At 41.0% G+C, this 13,045-nt stretch overlaps 1 protein-coding gene across 5 annotated transcripts in view; it reads right to left on the bottom strand.

Annotated features, from left to right (window-relative positions):
* Positions 1–96: 96 nt before the first annotated feature.
* nfat5b (nuclear factor of activated T cells 5b) overlaps positions 97–13,045 on the bottom strand; it is a 34,662-nt gene continuing 21,713 nt past the window's right edge. For 3 of the 5 annotated variants that reach the window (XM_008405318.2, XM_008405320.2, XM_008405319.2), the window contains 11 exons: positions 11,917–12,529; positions 10,238–10,424; positions 8,670–8,860; positions 8,113–8,285; positions 6,587–6,721; positions 6,437–6,489; positions 5,730–5,862; positions 4,974–5,060; positions 4,669–4,772; positions 2,585–4,454; positions 97–1,667 (listed from right to left, as the gene is read on the bottom strand). In XM_008405318.2, the coding sequence (XP_008403540.1) occupies positions 1,426–1,667; positions 2,585–4,454; positions 4,669–4,772; positions 4,974–5,060; positions 5,730–5,862; positions 6,437–6,489; positions 6,587–6,721; positions 8,113–8,285; positions 8,670–8,860; positions 10,238–10,424; positions 11,917–12,529 (3,788 nt within the window). In that variant the 3' untranslated portion in view covers positions 97–1,425. Of the gene's footprint in view, positions 1,668–2,584; positions 4,455–4,668; positions 4,773–4,973; positions 5,061–5,729; positions 5,863–6,436; positions 6,490–6,586; positions 6,722–8,112; positions 8,286–8,669; positions 8,861–10,237; positions 10,425–11,916; positions 13,020–13,045 lie in introns of all 5 variants that reach the window. The other 2 variants (XM_008405322.2, XM_017304157.1) reach the window with 2 other exon arrangements.

The following is a 13,045-nucleotide window of genomic DNA, read 5'->3' as shown; positions in this document are numbered from 1 at the left end:
TATATATTTTAGTACAAACTTCCTGGCTGTGACATCTAAAATCAATTAAAGGATATTTTTTTTGCTCATTTGTTTTTCCTCACAAATGTTGCCTTGTTTTTTTTTAACCTAGGGAATGAAGACACCATATGTGGACATAAAAAAAAATTAATAAAAAAAAAATCACCCTTGCTTATGAGACTGCCGCACTCTTTGTAAAAGGAGTGATTAGAGAGCAACATCACAAATGATTTTTAACATAGGTTGTAACCTGGATTTGTCACATAAACCAGAACATTTCAACAGACTGCAGTGTTGGTGTATCTGCATTCTGGCTCACATGCCGATAGAGATAATATGTTAAAATAAATAAAGCGTTTAATATTTACAAATATATCTCAGTTTAACCATCTTCACTGTTTTGACAAATCTTTAGCACAAACCCAGTCAAATACAATACATAATTTAGGTAGATTTATTAACGAATACATCTATGTAGCACCTAAAAAGCTTATTTATTGCATTATAAATAAAATCAAAATCTCCTTTTTGTGGCATTTCAGAGATCTAGATTGAATTTATTGCTAGCAACAGGTTCAAGCTCACTGCTTCAAACTGCTAAATAGTAACCAAATTACATTAAACCTCTTATGTTCATTTCTACAGTTCTTCAACTTCATATTTCTTTGCTTTCTCTCCTGCCCTCTATAGACCTTTTTCTTTTTTGCAAACTATCTGCAAAGTAGCTACCAAACGGCCAAACATGTCAAACAACGCCTAAGCCCTATATGCCATACCAAACGGTCCGTCTTTCATGCAATATAATGACAAGAATAAGAAGTAGAAAAAAAAAAAAAACATTAAGGGAAATATATTCACAGAAACTTCTAACTCTTTAGGAGACATTTTACACGACACAGAAAAAACAAAACTGGAGCATGCTATAGATAACGTCACATTGTACCTATTTACATTTAAAAACAAGTTCTCTGATTATCAGGCCTGACAAGTTGACAGTCTTTTCAGAGTAGAAAGCGAAAGAAAAAGATTTGAGTTCCACTTCTCTTTTCGGACTCTTCAGGAGTTGGTCACTATTTACACGAGTTTCAGTAAAAGCGAGTTAGCCGGTTTGCGAGAGAAATGAAAAGATGTTAACTTGGTTGCCGTCAACCCATTCCTAAATCCTGGTTTATGTATCTGCATATAAAGAAACGATCCAGTTCGTCTTCGGAGTCTCTGTCATTTACATTGGTCGTTAATATTTTTGTCTGAAGAGACCAGCTGAGCAAAGGCCGGCAGCTGTCTGAAGGCATCCTCAGCGCTGCAGGAGTAGACCTGCTTGCAGCAATCACGCATTAACACTTGGACCTTTTCTTCCGTGTTTAACAATTTTCCAGGTTTCTTCGGCAAAAGAAGTTAAACAAAACTCACGAGCTTCTGGGACATTTAGAACGATCGCGTGAGGGTGCCGCCTGACTCATGCAGGCTGACGAGCAGGTCATTGATCTTCTCCATGTTCTGAGAGACCTCCATGCTGCCCTGTCCGGTGGTCCCAGACTGGGACAGAGACTGGCTGAGCAGGGACTGGATGTGAGCCTCGCTCTCCTGCTGGTTCTGACCCGACTGGCTGATTGCTATGATCTGATCTGAAACTGTGTTTCCAGGGCTGTTCATCAGCTGGCCACATCCTGCAAGAAGGGGACAGAAAAATCAACAAAATAAGCATATATTATAATTAAATGGAAAAATAAATATTCTTTTTATGACCATCTGCCAAACGGGCATGATAAATACCCTAGAAAAATGCATTATTTCTCTCATAAGAACATAACAATCCCTTTTCACAAAGATTGCATCCTATGGTTTATTTAACAGCCTAATTAATTTAAAGTGATGTTACTTTGTACAACTATTGATTAAATAGTTGTACAATGTACAACTATTTAATAGTTGTACTTTGACAAAAAATCAAAGTACAATCTTCTTGATTTTTCACTACATTTAGTTTTGCATGTCAGGGTGGAAGAAAAAGGATAGATGATTTTTGCATTCGTCTTTACAAATAAAATAGCAAAAAGAGTGCATTTGCATTCAGGATGTCTCTTGAAATTACAATTTGAAGAACCATCTTTCATTGAATTTTCAGCTATCTGGGTCTTTTGGACCAGATAGCTGTCTAGAGAATAACATTTCTCCTCTTTGCAAAAGATTTGACGGAATGCATCTGTGGACAGAATGTTTCAAAACTTGCCACAGATTATCCATTAGATTATTTGTGTTTATCATATAAAATCCCAATTAAAAAAACAAAAAAACATTTAAGTTTGCGATTTTAACCTTACAAAATTAAAAGAATGCTGTGGATATTTTAGAAAGCCACTGTAAATGTATTTTAGGACAACATACCACACTGGAAAAATATGCATTGCCACAAAAAAAAGTTAATGTGAAGAGTTAATCTAGCACAATGAGCCAAAACATGAGGACTGTGGTTTGTTATCTTCCCTCTGTTTACTTAAAAACATTAAGACAAGCTTGCCGGCACTTGTTGCTCTATTAACTCATCGGTTTTAACAGGAGTTCACCTTGTTTCTAACGTCCTTACCATTCTGCATCCCGAAGATGAAAAGGCCCGGCTGCTGAGGCTGGTTGGGTTGACTCACAGCGTGCTGGAACAAGCTTCCTGGCTGCTGGACGGGAGAGGAGGTGGTGGTCGGAAGGTTGGCCACGCCGTTCTGGGAGGCAAACATGGCTGACTGAGTGAGCTCGGGCACAGCCAGCCCCCCCTGCATGGGAGGCATGTTGGATGGAGGGATGAAGAGACTCACTGGCTGCTCGTGCTGGTTGTTGGGGGTGCTGCCTAACTGCATCGGCTGCTGCTCCTGAAACATGACTTGCTGGGGTGAATTGGTGGGATTCCCCAAGGCCATGGGCTCTGGCTGGCTCTGCTGATTTACACCCACCATGGTGGATTGGGAAAACAGCTGAGATGGGCTTTGGGACTCCTGGGAAACCAGACTGCTGGTGGTGAGAGGAGGCATTTGGCCTGGACTAGTAAAAATGAGGTTAGGGGCCTGTGGTTGTGTGGACAGGTTGTTGTTACAGAACATTAGGCCTGCTTGCTGCTGTTGCTGCTGGCCTGGAGAGAGTGTGTTTGGAGAGGAATGGGGGGAGATGCTCTGAAACATGGCTGGCTGCTGGGGTGGCTGTGTGAGCGGCGGAGGCTGAGACGACTGCTGCTGCTCCATGGGGCTTCTCTGCTGCATGGACGACATCTGGGCCTGGGTCTGAAATACTGACTGCGGTTCAGGAGAGGAGGATTGCAGAGCATTAAGGAAGGCCAGCTGCTGCTGTTGCTGCTGCTGCTGTTGCTGCTGCTGCTGCTGCTGAGAACCACCGGTCGTAAGCTGGGTGGACAGGGGGGATTGGGGAAGGAAAAGCCCAGTGGGGGATTGCTGTTGCTCCTGAGACTGCAGCACTGTCATGGTGCTCTGGAACAGCGCGGCCTGAACTTGCTCCTGGGAGGCTTTCTGATACATTGACGCCTGTGCATCTTGCGTCTCGGCCAGAGGACTGGGATTGTGGAACATGGTTGGTGAGGGATGGGTGGGGGTCTGCTGGAGGAAGCCGGTCTGCATGGAACAAAGGTCGTTGGCCTGCTGAAAAAGGGCAGCTTGCTGCTGCTGCTGAGTCTGCTGCTGCTGTTGATCCGGCGGGTAAAGTGATGTCTGGTTGGTCACCACTCCTGGTGAGGAACCTTGAAGGTCTGCGTTCTTGGCCTGGGCAGCATCCTGAAACATGCCACACTGCATCTGGATCTGAGACTGGAAGAGTTGCTGCTGCAAGTTCTCCAAAACCTGCTGCTGTTGCTGCTGCTGTTGGATTTGCTGCTGCTGTTGCTGCTGAATCTGTTGGGTTTGGATCTGTTGCTGGTGCTGGATGTGCTGTTGCTGCTGTTGAATTTGTTGCTGCTGAATCTGCTGATTTTGGATCTGTTGCTGGTGTTGGATTTGTTGCTGCTGCTGTTTGGTTATTGAGTTGTCAGCCTGAATTGGTAAGCTGCAGTATCCCTTAGCTTTAAGTTGTCTCACGGCTTCCTCCAGCTGAGCCACTTCGTCTGCAGGGAAGAGCTGCAGCTGCGGCTGCGGCGGTGGGGGCGCCGGTTCAACACACAGCCTGCGCACTCCTCCAGAAGCGCTGCCGGACCTCTCCCGCATCAGACCGTCTCTGGACTCTAAGAGGAACTGCTGGGAGCCTTGTGGGAGGAGGGACTCTGCAGGCAAGGGGAATGAGCTGCTAGGAGCAATGTCCTGCTTTTGGATGGTGTTTAACTGATCGACGTTGGTAAAAGCAGCAGCCTGGGTTTCATCTGGATCGCCTGCGGGCTGAGGTAAGCTATTGCTGAAAACTAAGCTTTTATTTAGATGTGCTGTTGCTACATCTTGGGTCGGCTGGGGTGCGCGAAGATCACCGTTCTGGCGAAGACAGAGACACAAAGCGACAAAAGCACAAGTTAGGGGTTTTATGTCATGTGTTATAAATGCGGAATCTAATCTCTAAAACATCTTTCACAAAAATAAGCTGTTCAGTGCAGCAAAGTACAAAGCAAACTAAAAAAAAGCCACCAAAAACGTGAATCAAACAGAGCATATGTTAACTTCAATATACAAAAGCAGCTCAGTAATTCACCTTAAATACTCCGGAGGCCTGAAGGTTGTTTGTCACTTCCATTGGGGTGACATCTTCTCTCTTCACTAAAGGCAACATTGAAGGCATCAAGGCACCATCTACAGCTGTAGGAGTAACAGGATGGGTGCCAAATGTTAATTCAGATGCTCTTTGTAATCAAGACGAAGAAAAAGAGACAATTAAAACCCTCTTCAAGATGAGGGTTTTAACTGTATTGAACTTAGCCATCTTCTTAAAAAACATCTCCCTGACAGGCATAAAACAACAATGATAAGGTTATAATTTTAATAAAAAGGACTACTAACCTTTGAGCTGCTCATCATAAGAACAGGTCTTCACTGGCGAGGGCATCTCTTTCTTTACAGGAATTTCATTTTGTACTGCAAGATTGTCTAAAATAAAACAAGATAATAGACACCATGACAGCAGCTAATTAGAACATGAATCACAGAGGTTTGATGTTTATATTAAAAACTTATTAGTCACATATTTCATTGCGTTACAAAAAGGAACCTTGAAATTAGTAAAACACTAGATAAATGTCAGTGCTATATAGGGATTTGCCTTTCAGAAAGGAGAGGAGCATTACACCTATTGAAAATCATTACTACAACTAAACTGTAGGTGGCAGCGTTGTCTAATATTAGGAAACACCTTAATAAGAATCAACACTTTATTAATCCCAGAAGGGGATAATTTGCTGTTAGTTACTCAGTCTAGTGAAATAAATATATATATATATATCAAAGTATAAATAAATGAATAAAACAGAAAAACCAGTATCAGTAATTATTAGAATGCATAATTGAAAAAGTTAATGAAAGATCAAATTCAAATAGTAAAATTGTACAATTATTAAAATTGTACAGAAATAGTATTAGTGTAATACTAATACACTAATACTGCAGAAGCTGTTAGTGTTATAAAAGAGTTTAAAGTTAAATGGCCACAGGTCTGAAAATAAACTCAAGACACATTATTTAATACTAGTTGTAAAACACTAGTTTTGGGGGCGGGGCTTAATAATCTACAGCATCACTTGTTTCTTTATCTGGACAAACCTGGATCTGGAGTGTAGGTGAATGGCTGAACATCATGGGACCTGCCAGCGTTTGTCACCACGTAGATCCCCACACAAACAGGAGAGGACATGGCCAGGTTCTGATATGGGGGAACCTTCACAATCAGGTGATTCTGGGGTGTTAAAGGTATAAAATTAAAATGAGTTAACTGAGTCTCAAAGCACAGTAAGTCACAGAAAGTACAGCAAGCTTAATCTGTACAAGAAATGAATCTGAAAGTAGCTTCAAGCCAAAACAGTCAGCCAATGAGAAGCGAAAAAGAAACAAAATTATCCTTTCTCTGTTCTGCGGCTGCATTCTTGAAATGTATCTTGAACTTTGTTTGCTTGCTCTGTATTCTGTTATAAAGGCACTTCAAACGCACAGCTTTGTAGTTTCAAAATGTGCGTAAGTGCAAAAAGGAGAAATGTTACAGATTTGTCAGTTCCTGCATTACTGATCCTTTCGTTTTCAGGGGCAAAGGTTTAATCCTGGTTAAGACACACTCAGCAGAGTGTCTGAGACTGAGAGTAATTAGGTCAGGACACAATGCAACTACTGACACCTTTGAACCAAAAGCCATTTAAGATGATTATATCTGAAAGGCCCAAACACGTTGGAGCTGAAGCTTGTCTATAAAATCTTTTCACTTGCAATTACCTTTAATTGTTCAGAAAAATGACAGAACAAAAAGAAGAACTTTTCACCTGGTGGAACAGCTCCATGTCAATTTCTGCCTCTGACTTCCACGACTTCTCATCTGGAACAGAGAGAATTTGTTTTCACTGCTTGCAACGTATCAAAACTGAATTAAACTTGACAAAAAAAAAAAGCCTAGGAAGTAGTTTTTTTCTCACCTGAAATATTTTCTTGAAATATGACTTTAGTGTCTTTCAGAAAGTTTTTGCCAATGATAAAAACTTCCTCTCCACCCCTTACTGAACCGGTATTCAGTGACTTCTTCAGTATCTCTGGCAGCCCTGCAGGCTGGGCTGTAAACAGGGAGAATGCAGACAACACTGATGAGATTAATTGATTTTTTTTGTTTTTCTAATAAAGCCCTCTCACCTCCAACACGACAAAAAGAAGACTGTGGGGGAGGGTTTGCCAATTAATCTTATTTATCTAAGCCGATTTTCTCCTCTTCAAAAGGGAGATCTGTGTCATTTCTGAGTAATTATTGCCAGATTTTTAATTGGAAAAGAAGCAGAAATGTGTAACGCCAGGTTCTGTGCTAGTTACAAACTATTAAGCCATGACTTCAACGACCAGAGGATTTGGACCTTAGACTCTTGTGGTTTCAGTCAAATGCAAAGGTGCTCACAGACAGTCTACGGTTCTTTTTTTTATTATTTAGGCATAAATGTCTGAAAGTATCAGTATATGAAATGTCTATCTATCTATGTAGTTGTGCATCCATATACTTGATACTATTTATCATCCCATTAATTCAACAAAGTCTGCTATGCAACAAGTGGAGCATAACTTTCATCCCCCCTCTACAAAGCTAATCCACAATGCAACCAGAGCCACCAAACTATTTCATCTGTCATCACATTAAAAGGAAAAAGAAAAACACAAACTTTTGAATAAGCTCAGTATTCTAATAGATTTTATGCTTTTAATAATATTGTGAATTCTTAGATCTTATAACTTGCGAATATGTTCTTATTTACTCAGAAGAAAATACAAACACATTTTAAAAAAGGCATCCGTAGTTAGGAACACGTAAAGTTGCTTGTTTTCATCTTTATTTTCTCTTTTCTGCCTAAAGTGATGACTCATTGCTGGCAGAACCACCTTCCCACATATCTCACACACGCATGTACATGAACATGCAATCATAAACGAGAGGAAATTTTTTTTGTGTGTGTTTTGTGGAAAGACATTTCCCCAGTTTGCATGCAAGCTCTGCCATAAACAACAGACTTCTATTGTTTAGTCATGTACCTCTTTTTCTCCCCTGCTACCCTCAAAGCAGTTGTCTCAAATCCACACGTGAGCCTATCCGTCTTTCCTGTTTGTGAAAACGGACCACACCCTCACTTTGCAGGCATCTATAAAACAACTCAGTCTAATGGGATAGTCATGCACCGTCTCTGAATGCCAACATCAAAAGAGAAGATCCTACTGACCTCTGGTTATATTAAAATTGACAAACAAGGCCTAAAAAGGCTCAATGGTAATTATTAACCAAGTAGGTTTTAGGTCAACCTATCCTTTTTGGTTAGGTTGACTCTTTCATGGCTCGATTGATTTGTTTATAATGTACCCAACTCATAATATGCCTGTAATTTACACATTTTTCTAATGATCCATTACCCCATTTTCAACTTGTAAATAAAAAGTATTTTAACAAAGGCAAACAGGAAGACCAACTTACTGCAGAGAATTGGAGATGAGGGCGTCTGCAGAGTGAGCACTGATCCATCTGAGCGTGGGATGTTGACCCGAAACACCAAGCGAGCGCGTGTGCTCTTCTTCTTCGACCCCGCCACGCCGATACGGGCCTCGACGTCAGCATTACGGAGCTTTAAAATCCCAACACAGTCGACCCTAAACACAGACAACATCTAAATTTAGGTTTGGTTGGACTTGCTTCGACTTCCAATCTCAATAACAGCATTAAAGTATTTAATAAACTAACAGCTCTTTGCAAGATTTAATTTGTCAGCATGTCGCTGCAGTGCCTTACCCCCTCTACCCCCTAAAAGAATGAATGAGGTATTCATGCACCTTATAGCTCACATACCAGTTATAGAATAGATTTATTGAGTTATCCCAAAGGTACAGCTGAACACATAAAAACATTTGCTTCAAATAGGAAACTTTCCGGTGTAATAAAATAATGAAAAAACAAAAAAAAAAAAAAACAGATTTTAGAACAATAGTTATTATAAAACAAATGCATTGCTAATTAATAGCTAATTTGCTACATACGCCAGTGTCATGTTGGTGCTTGGGTCAACGGTCACTTCAATCACAGTCGTGCCGTCAATATCAACCTCTTTGCATGCAGTGGTGTTGCGACCAGTAACTCTGCAAGCTTGGTAAAATCCATGCGGCTTTACGCGCCCGGCGTCATTCCCAACAAACACCTGAAGAACCACAGGCTCACTCACACCCTCCAGCTGTGAATGACAAAAAAAGGTATTTGATTAGATTGTGTATTCTGGGTAAGAAAAAAAAACCCCAAAAGCAATAATAACACAGATATATTTTCTCCAGTCTTTCAGCAAGATTGGATGATAGTGCCACTTAACGTCAGTTTTTAGGTGCTGCTACAGACTCTGTTTTGCATTTAGGTCTTGATACTGACATTTAACACACAATCTCTATCCCTTGCCAAATAGTTAGGGTTGTTGACGTCTTGGTTTTGTGTCTCATATAAAATCTTCATGACAAAACAAAGAACAGATCAAGGGTGAATGAACACTTTTGCAAGGCAAAGTAAGAGACCTTAAAGTTACCTGCTCTTGTAAAGAAGCTTCATTTACATGTCAGGCTATAAAGAGCCTGTTTCTTTCCTTTATCTTCTGCTTGTAATTGTCTATTTTTAAACCGGATTAACCTTTTACAGAACAATAAAGAACCAACCAGACTGATCCAGCTTCCAGATCTGTTGAGGGGATAGTGTGTATACTAAGGTGACAAATTAAAGTGACTAAGGGAAAGAACATTACGTAGTCCTACCTCGTTTCTGGCTCCTGATAGACTATATTAAAAAGCTTTACTTTCTGTCTAACTTAAAAAAGGTTTTATTTTGATTATCTTGGGTTTGCAACAGATTGGTTTACAACTGGACTTGATGGATGTTTTCAAATGATTCATCAGGCTGGATACATGATCAGATTTCATCATTTCAGATTAAACGGTAGAAAGTATTCCCTCCATCAGGGTAACTGTCTCTAAAATTGTGCAGACTCTTGATGTTTTTCACCTCAAAGCTGATGAAATTAACTTGAATTAACTTGAATCTGCTGCAGCTGTCATGCCAGGTCACTATGTGGCGCTGTGATCTTAGCATGTTGTTGAAACTTACATGCGCTTTTCACCCTTACGCCCACCTCACTAGCTTCCATCTCATTCAGGAAAGAGTAACTAACTGATTATCCAAGTGCTCGTGTAACAATAAATATTCCTTATGAGAAGTTGCGCAATGCTATCCACCGTACTTCACTCTGAGACCTGGTTGCATAAAGTGCTGGTGCCCGAGACTTAGGTCACTGGAGGCGTGTAAACGAACGACTAGATTGCAAAAAAAAAAAAAAAAGATGTTATGGTTTCACTAAAGAGTAACTCCATAGTTTTACTTTGACTTATTAATCGCAGAATGCTGAGAACATAAAGAAACACTGTCACGGTGATCTTAAATGCAAATGTGTGTAATGACGCCTATTTACGACACTGAACAAATCGAATTTAACTGATACACGATCAAGCCTGTTGCATCACAAACCACATTACAGATATTATTACAGACACAGCGATATCATTGCTATAGGTACCTTTACAGTGGGAAAGCCTTGCTGAGTGCGGTCCTTCACAGAACCTCTGCTTCCTTCGGTCAGGTAGCGGGCCCGATGCTGAGTCTCTGGCTGGACGAGGATTTTAAGCTCCTTTCCTTCACACTTCGATGGGAACTGCATTGTAAGGGTCCCTCCTTTCTGATTAGTCTTCTGAGAGTCATCAGAGCTGCAACAGGATAACAGTTTGACAGGAACAGTTACTCTTCTGCTCTAAAATGTTATTTCTTCTCTGCTGTTGCACATGCAACCTACCAGGCATCTCCAACATTGTTTAAGTCAAGATATAAATTGAATCCTCTTAAAATCAAATATCTATGTACATATAAAAACATACAGATATCAGTCAGTGGTTGTAGTCTCCCTCCCACAACAGTGGAAATGCTCTGAAGTTGCCATGGTGCTCTAAGCAATGCGGATTTAAGAGGCCCTCCATCAGCCAAGCATATTCTAACCTCAGCTCTTAAAATGTTCAGAGTTATCTGTTTATTTAATCTGCTCTGCTTATCCTAGGTCTTTGAGAGAGGCTCTGTGATTCACTGTGGCAGACCATTGTTTGTACTTCAGTGTCCTGCCCCTCCCTCCTTTCTGATCTAACCGCTCTCCTTCAGTCACTGCTGTGGGAAATGAGGAGCCAGAGAAGTTTGTTACAGATTTCCATCTGTTGGTGAGTGTCAGAGTGTCATTTCCTGATTATTCCCGTTGTCACAGTTCATTAGATAAAAAAAAACCCTCATAAAGTCAGTTAAATAAAAGAAACACTCGAATTTGTCGGCATATTCTGAATAGCATGAGTCATTATTTAAGCATGTACCGTGTCACGCAAAAGTAGTCATAACTCTTAAACTTTTTCACATTTTGTCATGTTACGACGACATAGTTCAATGCATTTTGCCAAGATCTTCAGTGACAGACCGATACAGAATGGAGAATACCAAGGAAGTGGGAGAAATTCATTTTTTTTAATATGAAATGTAAATCTGAAGAATCTAATGTGAACTTCTATCTAACCCTATTGAAAACCACCTTTCTCTACATATGTATAGACATGCAAAGAGTGAAACTATGACCCATTCTTCCAAATCACTTTGATTGGATGGAGCATCTGTGACATCAATTTTTAACTTGTGGCGTGAATTGTAACTTGTTTATCTCTGGATTTATTCTCACAGTTTAGGTCGTTATGACCTAAACTGCTTTACCACAAAACTGAAGTCGTCCTCAGCTTGTTTTCTTTAAGTATTGCACAGTACTGATCTCCATTAATCATCCCATCAAGCAGGATCAATGTTCTGCTTGATGGGATCAGTCAGTTTCAATGTCTGTGCTCCATTTTGGGGCATGGATGGTGTGTTCAGGGTGTAGTTTTTCGCCAAACCTTTAATTCTGCCTGTAGCAAAAAATGACTCTCATTTGACCAGAGCGTCTTGTAGTAGGCCGTGTAGGGATTTCTTTCAACTCTGTCATAAAGGATTTTTGGAGATCACAAATAGTAAATGGACTGCCTACAAAATCCCCCAATTGAAAACTTGGAAAGGTATGTGATTATGCACCAAATTTTTTTTTTTAACTCATCTAGTCTCATGAGATCTAGAGGGGCAGCTGTGGACATTTTCATTACGTCACAGGTCAAGTTGTGTGATTCCGAACTAACTACTGACCTTGTTTTAGTTGATGTCTTGTTCTCCGGGCCGAGCTGAGACAGAACAAAGTGTGGGGCTTTGGCGCTGTCTGCGTCGAAGACGTCCATGCTGGCTCCCACTGCGCGTACCGCCTTAGGTCCTGGTTTCTGTCGAGGTGTACGCTTGCGGGCCTTCCGTGGCACCTCTGTGTTGTCGTTGTAAGAAGACGTACTCATGATGCTGAAGTTGGACATGGAATCCTCCATCCATATGCTGTTACTCTGCTCCGAGTCCAAGGGTGCCGGCACATCCTGGCAGGACATGTGGCTGTCGTCGAACAGGTCTTGCGGTGGCGGGGAGATGTTGAGGATGGTGCGGCGCTTGGACGGAGTCAGCTGATGGTGTGGCTGGCCATCCTGAGAAGCTGCGCCACGTCCTCCGGCAGGCTCGCCGTTGCTGCTTTTTCCACTGCCACCCACGACTCCGACGATCTCCGGTACCACTCGGCTACTCCTGCCGTCCTCTGAGTCGACATTTCTGCTGTGAGCTGCGTTCTGGTCACTGGATGAAGTGCTGGAATGCATGGTGGTGCTGGAAGAGGTGGAAAAAGCACTGCGAGGCCCTTCCGTGGTCAGAGAAGAGGACAAGGCATCTATGGTGTAAATAATTAGACAGTAAATACAGGCTGAACTAATGTAGGGTACCAGTTCCATTTAAGCAGTAAAATTGATATTTTTTAAAGTTTTTTTTTATTTCTTGCTTTTTCAATAAAACACTCCCCTTTCTCACTATGTGCAGTATGTGTAAATTTTGTTGAGAGCGTTATGTGATGCTCAGAAGAAGCTAATGAAATAAGAGAAGTATGCACCTTAATTGTGCATACTTCATCAAGCTTAACAAGCAAAAATAAAATGCCTCAATGTATTTCTTATCATTTTTAGCATTTTGTTGTGGCTCAAACAGTATGTGGCATGTTACTTATTGGGTCTTCTTTTTTGGCGACAAGCATTTTTTCCCCTCTTTTTTTGTTTTTTTTTGTTTGGTGAAGCCACAGAGACAAAACAAAACAAGCTTCTGACCTACGAAGCAGAGAACTGCAGACCATTTTATATGCAGACACTCCCTGCTTCAGAGGGAACTTCCTGGAATATAAAAGTGAGACAGCAAA

This window comes from Poecilia reticulata, linkage group LG3 (assembly GCF_000633615.1).
Source record: "Poecilia reticulata strain Guanapo linkage group LG3, Guppy_female_1.0+MT, whole genome shotgun sequence".
Taxonomy (NCBI): Eukaryota; Metazoa; Chordata; class Actinopteri; order Cyprinodontiformes; family Poeciliidae; genus Poecilia; species Poecilia reticulata.
The sequence above is the reverse complement of the archived record's forward strand: the minus strand, read 5'-3'. Positions and strand labels throughout refer to the sequence as shown.